This window comes from Trichoplusia ni, unplaced genomic scaffold, assembly GCF_003590095.1.
Source record: "Trichoplusia ni isolate ovarian cell line Hi5 unplaced genomic scaffold, tn1 tig00000150, whole genome shotgun sequence".
NCBI classification, from domain to species: Eukaryota; Metazoa; Arthropoda; class Insecta; order Lepidoptera; family Noctuidae; genus Trichoplusia; species Trichoplusia ni.
The window spans coordinates 13,136-29,435 of NW_020799988.1; the positions used below are offsets into that span (position 1 = coordinate 13,136).

At 37.2% G+C, this 16,300-nt stretch overlaps 2 protein-coding genes across 2 annotated transcripts; one reads left to right on the forward strand and one right to left on the reverse strand.

Moving 5' to 3' along the window:
• Window positions 1–10: 10 nt before the first annotated feature.
• Window positions 11–10,568, reverse strand: LOC113506940 (brefeldin A-inhibited guanine nucleotide-exchange protein 1-like). The gene is given in 11 exon segments (XM_026889781.1): window positions 11–193; window positions 856–1,298; window positions 1,301–1,999; window positions 2,002–2,706; window positions 2,709–3,635; window positions 3,638–3,688; window positions 3,691–3,882; window positions 3,885–5,178; window positions 5,181–5,731; window positions 10,264–10,342; window positions 10,344–10,568. Coding segments are annotated over 11 exon segments (5,127 nt in total). The 5' UTR covers window positions 10,389–10,568; the 3' UTR covers window positions 11–52.
• Window positions 10,569–11,101: 533 nt separating this feature from the next.
• On the forward strand, window positions 11,102–14,109 carry LOC113506938 (mitotic checkpoint protein BUB3-like). Its single transcript, XM_026889779.1, has 4 exons — window positions 11,102–11,488; window positions 11,816–12,040; window positions 12,804–13,074; window positions 13,302–14,109. The coding sequence occupies exons 1-4, from the start codon at window positions 11,276–11,278 to the stop codon at window positions 13,589–13,591; spliced, it is 999 nt and encodes a 332-aa protein (XP_026745580.1). The 5' UTR covers window positions 11,102–11,275; the 3' UTR covers window positions 13,592–14,109.
• The last annotated feature ends 2,191 nt before the right edge of the window (window positions 14,110–16,300 follow it).

Consider the following 16,300-nt stretch of genomic DNA (forward strand, 5'->3'; position numbering starts at 1 on the left):
ATACTTTATCCTAGAGAACTATAAGGCCATATTGTTTGTAAGTATTGTGTTGTTATTGGGCGTTGCTGACGATGTTGAAGACGGGCCCGATGCGGATGAAGACGCGCCGCAGCACGGAGCGCAGCTCGGGCTTGAGGTCGAAGCACGTGATCTCACACAGCAGCGGGTAGTAACTCGACACGTGCGCCGCAAACTGAAACAGAGCGCCGTTGTACAATTGTATTTATACATAATATATGTTGTTTTCTTCTTCATAAGCACTTTTTATTTAGGATACAACAAATTTGGGGGTTTGATCCAATCAATATTCATCAGTCATTTTCTGAAATATTGATATGAGTATTGAATCTATTTTATTATTCGACGCATAATTTCGTGTTGCATCGTAACTCTAGAAAAGTTTAGGCGCCTTCATTTTGTGTTAAGAATACCCAAGATTCATATCTGGTCAGCTTATGGTATATAAGCCTCCATAATTTTATTTACACTGATTATGCGAATGTATAAACTTGTTTGTTTACCGATAACATAACTCTCCGCTAGTCTCATAAAGGAATAAAAGCGTGACGACAACGATACATTATGCTAAACAATAATATTACTTTCAATGATACCAGTTCGTGCGTACGGTACGTAGACTGATGAGTTTTCGCTATTTCATTATATTTTATTGATTTGCTAATGTGATCGCCCGACAACATGACATATTGTAGGCACTTGAGTCACTTAAATCGTCATGTAAGTAACAATCTGTATCATAAAAGATAGCATCTACAATGAAATGCCATTATATGGTTTGATAAAAACTACGAACGAAAGATTTATGATTCAACATTATTCAGGTCTTGTACTTACTCTTTCGTCGGGCATCTTAAGGATTCTTGTGAGGATCAGCAGCAGGATCGACGTCCACGCATCTCTGTGTGCTTCGCTCGTGACTCCGGCGAAGTATTCCAGCGCTTCACAGCAAATGCTAATGAGACTCTTCTGTACGGCTGGCCAGTGATCCCTCCGCGTTTCATCGCTGTACATCTTGAACAGTATCCGAAGCACACAGGCCAACGATTGAGTCTCTTGTTTCAACATATTGGGTTTCACTGAACCCTTGAAATTAGCTTTCCACAATACATTTCTCTGTGCATTGTTCGTATTAAATGTTTTAGCAAAGCGATGACTGCACATTAAGCATTCGACGAGTCGTAGCAGATGTGGAGAGCTCAGCAATCTATACATTCCTTGTTCTTCACGCTGACATTCCTGTTCTGTGCCCGGGGTGCCGCCGGTCAACTCTGCGGCGCCAAGGCTAAGGTCTCAGCGTCCTCCTTCCTAGACGTAGCTGGGTAGAAGACAATATTGTCAATAGTTTGGATAAGTTCCAACTGCACTACGCACTTGATCAGTAGACTATTGAACACCCGATTAGAAGATTTGATTTCGTCTCCACCCTGGGGTTTTTTCAGTATTCCATGTCTGACTTGGGGCGTTTCGTTTTCTTCGTTTTCGTCGGGCTTCCAAGTCAATAACGTGGTCGGTAGCGTGCTGTTAAATATATCCAACATAATCTGGCACGTCTTGCTCCACGTGTCTTCGTTGAACTTGGTTCCGTTCGATATGACTAGATTTTCCAAGCAGTTAGTGCCAGACCTGGCGAGCTGCTCGTTGTCTTGTTGTACGCACCAATGTAGTTGAGCGTACAGTTGCTCTAAGAGTAGGGATCCGAGAATGTCAAAGTACTGCGTGAAGACATCAACAATAGCGTACAACGCGTGATTGCATGTTGTAGTCATCCACTCGTTTTTCTCCAGCTGGTGTTCAGGTAACTTCATATTATCGAAGATCCTAAACAGTATATTAAACAGATCTCTCCACCAATGTGGACGGAATGATTCACCATGAGTTTTAATAATCTCGAACAGGACCGTAAGGCCTCTGGTACGTACGTCAAGCTTGCAGCGGCTGACGACACATGATAAGGAGAACAGCAAGGGGAACCATCCCTCAGCCAGACTCTGTCTACCTCGGGAGCGCCCGGCTCTCCTTCCAGACCGGCGTGTTCGGCGAACAGCTGCGGCGAGGCTCCGACTGCTGTCGCGCAAGACCTGACGAGCCTTATAGCTTCCATCGAAGTGTCGGGGAATTTAGCATTGCACGCGAATTCAGATAAACATTTAACTGCATCTTGGAAAGAGTCGATCATCGCGGGAAACTGTCTTTCATATAACTCATTAATAATCTTGCCTGTGGTTTGGAATGCTAAATCGACAATGGCTTCATCTTGATCACTTGCAGCCAAGTGGAATACAGAGAATATGTTTTTCCAACCAGACTTGATGTTTGGTGCTTGCGAGTTGACCATCTGTGCAATACACCGAACAACCATATCTCGGATTGTTGGAGAACTGTTCTTCTTCATAATATGTTCAAATGGTCTTAAGAAATCTTTCTGAAATTTGAAATTGGCGAACTCGCCCTTTTCAATAAACTTCATTGATAGTTGTCTTAAAGAATCAACAGCAAAGAATGCGATGTCTTCATTACTGCTGCATCCTACTTTGTTGAAGTGATCACCAAGTACTTGCCATATTCGAGACCACTGCAGCCTAATTCGACCCATATTGTAGTAAGATATTTCAACAATCTTCTGTAGTGAAAACATTCGAGGATTTGTGGGATGGCTTAATTCGTCTAAGGATACTTGACATAAAGCTTGACAAAGTCAACTATGGCGTCACCATCAAGTCTGGTGGATCCCGTAAATATTCTATCAACTGCGACTACGACACTCTGAGAGCTCGTTTCGCCAATATGTTCTTTGACACTAGGATCCAATGACATTAGGCTAAACTTAAGGGAATCGGGCTGAGGCTTAATTCCTGACCCCGATAAGAACTGCGGCCGTACTCCAGTTCCTATAAGTTGCGCTAATTCTAACTGAGAAATGCATTTAACGACATCCAACCAACTTGTTCCTAAGTAGTTTCCGTCCGTATGCGCGACCGTAATCAATGTCTTTATAGTGTCAATATTCTTTGCCTTCATTTCTGTGATAGGTGAATTAGCTGTAAGCAGAGTGAATCGTGCAAGAGCTTGTACATAGGCGTCTCTTTCGAGTGACATGTGGAAAATGCAGGCGATGCGAATAGCGCACCTAATACCGTCTAGGCAAAGTGAAGCGATTTCAGGATCGTCACAGTCCTGGAGTCCCACTGAGAAGGCTGCCAGGAAAGGAGTCCAAGCCATCTTGAACATTGGCCGCACGTGTTCTACGTGTTTAGCCGTTGTAAACGGAGTCTGAACGTGAGACACTGACTCCATCAAATTCTTAGCAGCAGTCGATATCAAATCCATTTCCATGTTCCAAATCAGTTTACGTTTCTTTTCATTAGCAATCATATGTTTGCCTGGCTTCGACGTGTTTTTCATTTTAATCTCGTGACCAGCTATTTCGTCGTAGATTTGTGATAAATATTCACGCGGAAGGTCATTATTATCGCTTATGCCACTGTTCAACTTAATGTATTGTTCTTTTGTCATCTTATTCTTTACTTGCGGAGAATGTAAATCTGTTGTGAGCATAATTATCGAAAATGCTAGTACGTAAACGGTATCTGCACTTGTAAAAAGTGTGTTTTTAGATTGCATTCACAGTATCGGGACGCAAATTTTTCCATTAACCTGTCGATCTTTGGGCTTCGCCAGGTAGCCTGAAACCCTCGAGGAAGTAACGTAACGCCGCCACTATGTCCATATTTGAAAAGTTCATTGAATCTACATAAGAATACATAACTTCCTTGGAATGGTCTTCATTTTCACCTAAATATTCACCGACGAATGTTTTATCCAGTCTTTCGTCTGTAAGTAACCATTCAGCGATTTCTTTGTCGATGTTCCCAGAAGGCCTTGTTCTTGTAAGAAGGAAACTCCACGTTTTGGTTTCCTGTTAAACAGATCTATGCCAGTTTCCCAAACTTCCTTTTGCTGTTTTAGTACTTCAAATTGTTCAGGTGAGTCTAATGTTTCTCTGTTACCAATATTGCTCGAACCTGTGGAAACTAAACTCAGACTTGATCCTCCATGAGATTTCATACTGTGATGGTCAGGATCCTCTTTCGCAGTTCGTTCTCCCAAAGTTGTTTGTAGATTAGGATTTATATAAAGTTCTTTGCTCCACTCTACCATACACTTTAATATGGAAACTAGACATTCAAGTCCGCGAATACGCATAGACTTCTCTTGGTTTGGTGTAGCACCCAATTCCAAAGCTTGTCTGCCCTGTGCAATCTTTGAAACATCATTAACTAATCGCTGGAACAGATTAGCTGCAGACAAATCACAGTCGTAGTTGACGTATATATCTACGACGCTTTGCGCATCGCCGCAGATTCTGGTCAAAGCTTGGATGACCATCCATTTATGCTCAAAAGATGAGCTTGATGTTTCTAGTATATTCATGAAGATTTCTTTGAAAAAGACCTCGATTTGTTTCTTAAGGTGCACTTTAAAGTTTTGTAGAAGAGCTAAGAAAATAGCTAAGGAGAGTTCGAATACTTCAGGTACGGAGCTTACGCCATTCTTCGAAAGCGCCACGCAAAGATACTGTTTAATAGCAGTGATAAACATCTCATTGTTTCTAAAAACAGGACCAGCGTTTTGCAAGATAGATAGCAGAAGATGCAGAGACAGAATTTTAGATCTTAACTCATGTGACTTGGGGTCTGGAGTACCTTCTGGTAGAGGTTTCATTGATAGCTTGCAGAGAGCTCTGAATACTAAGAAAGCGTCTTTCTGTAATACATGGGTGAATTTCGCAGTTACTGAATTGTCATTTTCTGATGCCACATCCACACTTTCCTGAGATGGTATTCTGGTCATCACTGCTTCAGTAGGTACTTGGCCATTACTCTCCTGTGACACACTTCCACTATCTTGAGAATCAGATGGAATTTCATTATTGTCAGGGCTGTTTTGAGCCTCCTCTTCGGATGTTTTTTTAGTTGCAATACTTATGGCATTATCAATAACTGAGTCAACTATTTGTTTAGCAATGATTTTGGCTTCTAAAACATCATCAACTTGATCAACAGGCGTTTGATCCGCGTCTTTCACTTCTTCAGACACGTTGTTAGGTGCCTCTTCCGACACCACATTACCATTAGGTACCTTATGTGGAACCTCTGGTACGTATTATTGCTGCCACTGGCCTCCGCTTCGATGGCCTGGTTTTCCATTTTCGTGAATATAACATTAAGCATTTGCGTCAAGGTTGCTCTCGCGGTTGTTTGATTGATAAGATTTTTGCTTGCAAGATAAATATTATAACATGTTCTGACAGCAAGGAGCACTGTGCCCTCGTGTACTTCGACATGTTGGCTTGTGATTACCGTAAGTAGTGCTTTAATTATTTGAAGTTGAACTCCTTCATCTGTTTGTGGTCCTGTGAAACAGCTGCATATAGTTTCAACTATGCGATCTATCAAGAGTTTTCTCGGTGTAGTCGAGTCGGGAATGTTTCCAGTAAGATGGCCATAAGCTATAAGTTTCTGGAGGCAGTCAAGAGCTGTCACCACTATCCTGGATGCTTTGCTCTGGCATGCCAATTCAAATGGTAGAAAGTATTTCTCAGCTGTAATGATGTTGGAGGCATCATTTTTGGGTAGAGGCAGTGTTCCAGATGTAGGAGATTCAGTTGACTCCGGCTGACCCCCATTTTTTAATTCTGTCTTAATTTCCTCTGTAAATAAACATTGAAAGATTTTATGAGTGGGATATTCAATGTAGAATTTGAAATGTACTTTGCTACTTTATTTCTTTACTAAATGATATATTTATATGCAGTGATCAAATGTGTTGGTATAGTATAAACAAATAAAGAAATACAATCAACCAATTTACTAGCTATAAATGGATGTAAACATGTTAACAATCTTTAATCAGTTTGACTTTCAAACAGTCCTCTCAAAATGGCCTATAGACATGGAAAAACCTGGGATGTGTTCTCATTGTAAGACACAAACAAGTAATAGGGAATAAGTATAATATAATTTAATGTGGAATATTTTTTGATTATATTATTTATTGATACATGTTAGTGTGCATCTAGGTACATAATTCTTGGCTTTCTTGGCTTTCAAGTGACTTGAAAAGCTTATACTGGACTCATATCAAATACTAATAATATATGTTTTCAATTATTGGAATAGGTATGCATTTAACTAATCAGTTAACCCTAGAAAGATAGTCTGCGTAAAATTGACGCATGCATTCTTGAAATATTGCTCTCTCTTTCTAAATAGCGCGAATCCGTCGCTGTGCGTTTAGGACATCTCAGTCGCCGCTTGGAGCTCCCGTGAGGCGTGCTTGTCAATGCGGTAAGTGTCACTGATTTTGAACTATAACGACCGCGTGAGTCAAAATGACGCATGATTATCTTTTACGTGACTTTTAAGATTTAACTCATACGATAATTATATTGTTATTTCATGTTCTACTTACGTGATAACTTATTATATATATATTTTCTTGTTATAGATATCGTGACTAATATATAATAAAATGGGTAGTTCTTTAGACGATGAGCATATCCTCTCTGCTCTTCTGCAAAGCGATGACGAGCTTGTTGGTGAGGATTCTGACAGTGAAATATCAGATCACGTAAGTGAAGATGACGTCCAGAGCGATACAGAAGAAGCGTTTATAGATGAGGTACATGAAGTGCAGCCAACGTCAAGCGGTAGTGAAATATTAGACGAACAAAATGTTATTGAACAACCAGGTTCTTCATTGGCTTCTAACAAAATCTTGACCTTGCCACAGAGGACTATTAGAGGTAAGAATAAACATTGTTGGTCAACTTCAAAGTCCACGAGGCGTAGCCGAGTCTCTGCACTGAACATTGTCAGATCTCAAAGAGGTCCGACGCGTATGTGCCGCAATATATATGACCCACTTTTATGCTTCAAACTATTTTTTACTGATGAGATAATTTCGGAAATTGTAAAATGGACAAATGCTGAGATATCATTGAAACGTCGGGAATCTATGACAGGTGCTACATTTCGTGACACGAATGAAGATGAAATCTATGCTTTCTTTGGTATTCTGGTAATGACAGCAGTGAGAAAAGATAACCACATGTCCACAGATGACCTCTTTGATCGATCTTTGTCAATGGTGTACGTCTCTGTAATGAGTCGTGATCGTTTTGATTTTTTGATACGATGTCTTAGAATGGATGACAAAAGTATACGGCCCACACTTCGAGAAAACGATGTATTTACTCCTGTTAGAAAAATATGGGATCTCTTTATCCATCAGTGCATACAAAATTACACTCCAGGGGCTCATTTGACCATAGATGAACAGTTACTTGGTTTTAGAGGACGGTGTCCGTTTAGGATGTATATCCCAAACAAGCCAAGTAAGTATGGAATAAAAATCCTCATGATGTGTGACAGTGGTACAAAGTATATGATAAATGGAATGCCTTATTTGGGAAGAGGAACACAGACCAACGGAGTACCACTCGGTGAATACTACGTGAAGGAGTTATCAAAGCCTGTGCACGGTAGTTGTCGTAATATTACGTGTGACAATTGGTTCACCTCAATCCCTTTGGCAAAAAACTTACTACAAGAACCGTATAAGTTAACCATTGTGGGAACCGTGCGATCAAACAAACGCGAGATACCGGAAGTACTGAAAAACAGTCGCTCCAGGCCAGTGGGAACATCGATGTTTTGTTTTGACGGACCCCTTACTCTCGTCTCATATAAACCGAAGCCAGCTAAGATGGTATACTTATTATCATCTTGTGATGAGGATGCTTCTATCAACGAAAGTACCGGTAAACCGCAAATGGTTATGTATTATAATCAAACTAAAGGCGGAGTGGACACGCTAGACCAAATGTGTTCTGTGATGACCTGCAGTAGGAAGACGAATAGGTGGCCTATGGCATTATTGTACGGAATGATAAACATTGCCTGCATAAATTCTTTTATTATATACAGCCATAATGTCAGTAGCAAGGGAGAAAAGGTTCAAAGTCGCAAAAAATTTATGAGAAACCTTTACATGAGCCTGACGTCATCGTTTATGCGTAAGCGTTTAGAAGCTCCTACTTTGAAGAGATATTTGCGCGATAATATCTCTAATATTTTGCCAAATGAAGTGCCTGGTACATCAGATGACAGTACTGAAGAGCCAGTAACGAAAAAACGTACTTACTGTACTTACTGCCCCTCTAAAATAAGGCGAAAGGCAAATGCATCGTGCAAAAAATGCAAAAAAGTTATTTGTCGAGAGCATAATATTGATATGTGCCAAAGTTGTTTCTGACTGACTAATAAGTATAATTTGTTTCTATTATGTATAAGTTAAGCTAATTACTTATTTTATAATACAACATGACTGTTTTTAAAGTACAAAATAAGTTTATTTTTGTAAAAGAGAGAATGTTTAAAAGTTTTGTTACTTTATAGAAGAAATTTTGAGTTTTTGTTTTTTTTTAATAAATAAATAAACATAAATAAATAGTTTGTTGAATTTATTATTAGTATGTAAGTGTAAATATAATAAAACTTAATATCTATTCAAATTAATAAATAAACCTCGATATACAGACCGATAAAACACATGCGTCAATTTTACGCATGATTATCTTTAACGTACGTCACAATATGATTATCTTTCTAGGGTTAATTAAAGTTCACATCATTTTACCATAAAATTTTGCCAAAGAGTTTTTAATTATTATTACTCACAGTTTTACTAACAGTTACAAACTAAAATACATTGATACCGTCTACAATTAGACACAGTCACACACTGTCAAAGCAATGCTAATATGGAAGTTATTTACATAATAAAGTACTTTAGACCAATCCACAGCTTAGAGCACAGGAAGTTCCACTGCATACAAAGTAACATTATGTATTATATGTTATGCAGCATACAGTTGGTTAAACATCTTTTGTAAATAATTATGAATGAATGCTTGTAATTTACTTTTCGATAATTAAATTAATGATGAGAGGAGTGTTGGACAGTTTCATACTGCTTGTATTGTATGTAGGCAAAACATATTTACAATTATACATATATAATAAGTAATTTTATCCTGAATGGAGTTAGTGCATGAAATGTATTACATGAAAATATTATTCTTTATTTTAGTGTCAAAATGGACCATGATTGTGCCCCTATAATCTATACTCATTAATATTAAATAACTGTTATTATACCTAAATAATAAAAGTAGAGGATAATAAGATCATTAATTTTTCACACAAAAACAAATATCATCCTTCTATTTGACTATGGAATTTGCATGTGAATGATTTTAACATTTTCCAAGACAGATAGACATGCATAAAATTACAGATAAATTACAATTAAGACCAAGGACAGTTTAGGCAGGTATTTACTTGTAGCGCAAAAGAATTGAGATTTAGACTCTGACATCCACTTAGGCGCATTTACCATTTTATATATTTTATTGACACTATTTCAAGTGTATAAAATTTTATTAGTTTTATTTAATTGATTGTACAAAATAAAAAAGACAGAACCATATGATTCGAGGAAGAAGTAGAAAAAATATATGTACTGCATTTTAGAGGTTGTTCACCTTTCTGGAATTTATTATTTTACAATGTGCTATAAAATAAGTCTGTTGATAAGGCTTGATACAAGAAGCCTTGTTCATTTATGCTTTAGGAAACATGAATAACATTCTTCAATTGATAATATTTGTGAGCAATACTCAGAATTTATATTATCAACTATTATCAGTTCAACAAAATGGTCTCAATATAATTAATACATTAGTACTAATTGTCTCATCTATTCAAAATCATAAGTGTGATCTTATCTGGACAAGTAACTGTGATATAACAACATACAAGCTTACCCAACAAAAGTAAAAGGTATTTGGATGTGAACATAGCTCATGTTACAACTAGTTCAACTAGCCAGACTAGATCATGTACAAATTACACACATTATTGCTTCCACATACACCACTGACATTTGATCACTGCACGGATCTACACCACGAAATCACTTTGAAGCCTATGATAACGTTAAGTAGGTTTCAATTTTTCAACCAAGGTCAATACATTCACTATCTAATAATTTATCAATAACAATAAAACTATCGCTATATACACTCTAACCTAATTAGTGACAGGTGATAAATACATATACTCAACAAATGTACAACTTATTACGTTATTGAATAAGCTAAAATGTCACAAGTCTTACCTAAAGCGACTTCGCAGGACTTCTTCAGTTGGCTGTGGTAGGACCTTTTGATGTCCTTATCAGCCAAAATCTTTTCTAAAAGCTCTGACTATAAACATTTCTTTAGTTTTCGAGTTGGTTTGCATCGTTATTTCATAAGTTGATCACTCCATTAGTTCCTATCGGAACCGACTTAGCTGCGCGGTGGTTTTATATTCATTTATGTTACTTATTGAGGTCCTATTCTATTGTTATCGTATTACGTTTGTTCGTTCTGAGACAGCACAAATAGAACATCACAAAACTTCATGAACTATAGATTTTTTGTGAAATCATTTCTGCGAGACGGAGATTTCTTTCTACGATTCACACCTCATCACAAACATGTCAATTATAAAGGTGCGTTCGTAATGTCACCAGATTACACAATCGAGTTATATTTAAAGTTAATATTAAAAGCACATTTTAGAGTACGTTCCGTGAACACCCAAGTAAAAACAATAAAGTATTTTCGTATTTAATCTGATTGGAAGGTGAACTTTGGACTTGTTATAATAAATTGTAGAATAAAATTAAAAGTCAAAAACGAATTATTTGATTACTATTCTGATGCGTTCATATTTATTTTTATTACTATCTGTAGCAGGTTACGTCACCAAAGTTATATGAAAAGTAGTTCCAGCAGAATGTTCAATTCTTTATAATCAGGTTATATTGAAAAAATAAGTAATTATTTTTGACAGGTTATTGAAACGTAAATTAAGAAGAATTATTTGAATTAAACTTTAATAATTTAGTTTAGCTCAAAATACGTTTTGTTTTCTAAGTTTTAGTGCCGTAGCACTGTCAGTTCTGTCAATCGAAAATCAATATTTTTATTCTGTGTTGCCGACGGCTGAGCTCGTTGCTTGCAGACTGCGGTTATCCATAATCCCGCTATTTATATTGAAAATCAGGACTTCCCTGAAAGCCAAAAGCGATACCTTTGTTTCTTTACAATAATTAAAAAATAGCCAACAAAATTGCTTCCACAATGACTGTAACGCGGGTTGCGGAGTCCCGCACCGAGTTCAAATTGAAGAGTTTACCAGAGGACGCGATTTCGAGTGTTAAATTTGCCCCGAAATCCAACCAGTTTCTACTGGTGTCCTCTTGGGACAGTACCGTGAGGCTGTACGATGTTACTTCGAACACGGAGCGTCATAAGTACAACCACGAGCTGCCCGTCCTGGATGTCTGTTTTAGGGTAAGATTGCAGTTATTTTCCTGGGAAGCGCACTTAGCATTCTGGTTATGTATTAAATTGAAGTCATTATTTTAATTATTGACATTAAATAAATTGTACCTAATGCGACAACTCTTTCTTGGCTAGTTACACAGCAAAGGCCGCCGCGATATTTAATCAAATTTAGGCTAGAAAAATTATCAGGTATTTTTTTACTATATTAGAATGACATTTTTTTAACATACTTCAAACCATAAATTGTTAAACCTTCACAGCATGAGAGCTCATGTCTCATAAGAGAGTTATTACTGACTTAAAAATAGAATATACTTATTTACTTCTCCATAGGATGCTGTACACACCTACTCGGGTGGGTTAGACCAGACTCTCAAGATGTATGACTTGAATGCAAGTGTGGAGACTGTTCTTGGTGAGCACAAAGGAGCCATCCGTTGTGTGGAGTATGCTCTCGAGGTGAATGCGGTCATCACCGGCAGCTGGGACGGAACCGTCAAGATGTGGGATGGACGTGTCCCTAACTGTGTTGGGACTTATAACCAAGGAAATGAAAGGGTATGTTAGAATTATGAAAATAGCTTATGAAATGAGCTTTGCATCATTAAAATCCAATCCCTTTTCATAAAGCATTGCTTTGTTTAGGGTATATTGGACAAATAAAACATAGTTTTACCTTCATTACCTATTTATCTTGTATATGTGCAAAAACACTCTGTATATAACTAGCAATAGGGTACTTACATTGTACAGTTGCTAAATAGTTTCTCAATGAACCCAATCATTCTTAATATGCATACATTGCTTCAAGATTCATTCCAGCTTATAGTAGATATATATCTTGCATGTTCTCAAGTTTACAATAGTCTACAAATAAATAAACATTGTCTTTTTTATCTCTATCTAACTGGAACTGTTGGACTTCAGTTGGTCTCACACGGTTCAGCCTAGCCACATACACTTATCAACTATAGCTCAAAAACGGACTGTTCTAACCAAGTTAGTACCATATTCTTATAGAATACCTTATACATAAGGGATAACAAGATAATAATTGTTGTATGTGTATCATTTAGTAAAACAGAACTGTGAACAGTCTTTGTCTGTGTTACATATTTAAGTGGCTATCACCTTTCATCAAGAGTCATAGCATTTTCAGTTGCTATTAACAATGCACAGATAATAAACTAATTAACTTGTAGCTATAATCATATCACATTTACAATAAGTGACACAGAATATTCAAACATCTTTAATAGACAAAAAACAGTGTCAATAATTGATGTATGTAACTACATTTCCTCATACTTCATAATTGCAGGTATATACAATGAGCATAGTAGGAGAGAAGTTTGTAGTTGGTACATCTGGTCGGAAGATATTCGTGTGGGATGTAAGGAACATGGGTCATGTGAACCAGAGAAGGGAGTCCTCACTGAAGTACCAAACCCGGTGCATCCGCGTGTTCCCCAACAAGCAGGGCTACGTCCTAAGCTCTATCGAGGGCCGAGTCGCCGTGGAGTATTTGGATAGCAATCCAGAGGTGCAGAAGAAAAAGTATGCATTTAAATGTCATCGGATTAAAGATGGAGGTGGGTATTTGTATTTTTCGTCTTTATTAGCCTTGTGACTAATAAAATTTGTCAACCCACTTAAAGCAGTGCACCCTTATCATACAAAAGCGTTCAAGTTTTCTGTTGCTAAGTAAAATTCTTATTTTATAGTCTAAAAAATCCTGCAGGGCCTTCATTCAGCCTTCATTAATTCAGGCTATAATGCTAGTTTTAACTTTTTTTAATAAACCATGTTTCTATTCCAGGTCTAGAAAAGATCTATCCAGTAAACGCGATAAGCTTCCACTCGGTGTACAACACGTTCGCGACGGGCGGCTCGGACGGCTACGTGAACATCTGGGACGGTTTCAACAAGAAGCGTCTCTGCCAGTTCCACCGCTACAACACGGCCGTCTCCTCCCTCAGCTTCTCCCACGACGGCTCCGCACTCGCCATCGCCTGCTCCCAACTCGACGAAAGCCAAATTGAAGACCCCAAACCCGAGGACACCATCTACATAAGATATGTGACAGACCAAGAAACCAAACCCAAATGAAAAGGAACCTACAACCGGTCGATCTGCTGAGGTTATGGCTGTTAACTGTGGAGTGCAGTTCGATTTTTGAACTATAAAACATATTTACAGCTGACGTAAAGTAGCATTTTCGACTTGTATTCTCTAGTATTTAATAATTCCAATTGTGCCCTGTTTAATCTTTTTATACGTGTAATGTAATCTTGTAGTGATTGTCATAATCTTGTCAACCTGTTTTAGGCAAAACCTAACAGGTGAAATTACTGTAATTCGACTTTTCGTCAAAAAGTCGCCGGGACTGGTATCGACCTAGATATTTAGTAACCTATACTCTTCAATGTTATATTTAAGAATGTAAACCCAGGAAATGTACTAGAAATATTGGCTGATTAAATACTGACTTCATTTGACAAAATACCTTTCGAAGCCATAACTAAGTACGGATCACCACATCGCATGAGATCTTGTGAATGAACTTAATGAGTTCTATTAGAATAAATTTTAGTTGTAAGCAATTAATAAACAATAATTAAGTCATATATATTTGTTTTATTTATGTTCATTTTTTAAAAGATCTAGATGCTATGATATAACTGCTACCAGAACATTAAAAGCTTTTTTGCGAAAATGCCTAACGACCCTTACTCCAAAAAAATATCTTAAGCTTACCGAAAGATAAAAGAAAACGAAGAAAAAGTTAAATATATGATATTTAAAATTATTAAGCCATTAAAAGCAGATTATGTGATAAGAAAATCGATAAAAAGCCTTATACTTTAACGCCTAGTATTCAAGAATAGCAACAATCTTTCTATTCCCTGCTTGCTGACTAACATCCGTCTCACATTAATACCTTTAAAATCTTTGTGTAACAACATAACAACAAAAGTAGGCATTTATCACCCAACTAAGTGCTAAAGAATGTGCACGCCATATAAGTGCATATTAAAAGCATACTGCAATGCTTTGAATTAACACATTCGCGAATACACAAGACGTGTGCGTCCGCAGTGTTTCGCAATTAAAATTTAAGAGCATGAACACTGCTTTCTTTTGCTTGCGTCATTCTCTCTAAAGGAGTTAAGATAAGGTTGATTTTAGTATGTTTGGGTTTTAGGTTAAGTTTGTCAGTATGAAAGCTCAGCCAGTCCAAATTGGCGCTCAAACAAAGCTAATGTTTGCGACCACCTAAAGGTTTCTTAGAAGATGTTATCATAAACGAGCGAGCTGTTTGTCGAACGCGTTTACTACTGCTGTAATTGTGTTCTAGTATATTGTACGGACAGTCGTTAATTGAGGAAGTGTACAGGTAATACGGTACTTCGACGTCTTCAAATCATGTGTTTGCTCAAAACGCGGATTTCTAAACGTTTCTAAGTACTTATTGTTAACTTTTAATAAGCGATAGTGTGAAGGGGAATTAACTTCGCTGCTTTATTAACTTAGTAATTACCTATGTGGCTGTTAAGATTTTGCGTTAAATTTGCTTTAACTGCGCAGCTGTATTTTTAATTATGTAGTTGCGTTGCGTACTTATGAGAGATATTTGAATTAGTATACATAGATACCAGTGAAGGATAGCTACCTAATTGTTACTCAGTTATTTTTTCCATGAATTTGTCGTTGCGCTTTTAATAAGCTATTCGGTAGTCCTCTTGTAATTTGTAGATAATAAAAAAAAACCTCTTATAAGTAGGCATATAATCTCGTAGTTTCGCGTCATCCGTCTATTCGCGAAAAGTGTAGAGACCATGAATTCTATTTTCTCTAATAATATGATAAATCCAAGCTATAATAGTCAATTTCAAAGATTTCAAACTCGCAAGCGGTAAATATTACTATAACCGATTAGTGTGCGCAAAACATTTGCGTACTGTGACTCTTATTCTGACCTGTTAATATAAAGTCTATCAGAGAAAATTAGGTACTACTGAGTCGATTGTCTTTCAGAAACTTGTACCAAAACACGACAGTTTTATATGCAGGTATAGGTACCTGCATACTACTGCAAGTACATAAAGCAGGCTTTACGAACTTGAAGTAGATATTTTGTAATATATTATTTTTAGATCTAAACTTTCTTCGAACTTATTTTATATTGACAGACTTGTATAATATAATTTAGATATGTTGTTCAGTATTTATGCCACATTTAGTTACGCTGTGCGGCACGGCGTGCGTAGGCGGCGACCTGTGACTCGGCCCGATCGCTGCCCTATCTGCACCGCTAGACCATAGATAAACATTTTTTTATTGTCACAGAATATAATATATTAATAGTGATAGAGAAATGCTGGTGCTTAAATTGTTTGGTGAAGTTTTAAGATGGTTTATGTCTGTTTAGATGTGATGAAACCACTTAGAGAGAAGCTGTAATCCCGTCGGAGACACAAGTGTATGACGAAAGGCATTTTTACCTAAATAAAACTGTTGTTTTACATAAGTACTTAGGTATATTTTGGAAAAAGGTGTTATCGCGAGCGTTACCCACCTTTAGTATTTTGCAAGGAAAGAGTTTTTTACTACTGATATTTGAAAAAGTGTAACTCAAAATAGATCATTTGCTATCTTTATACAACCTATCACATATAGCACAGATTTTAAGCACATCAATTGTTAATCCAAATAAACAATTAGCTAAGTCACATCCATCCAAGCCTTACATTATGCTGTTAATGAGCTGAAGAAGAAACACAAGGAAGTTACATCTATAAATCGCAGAGACTAACG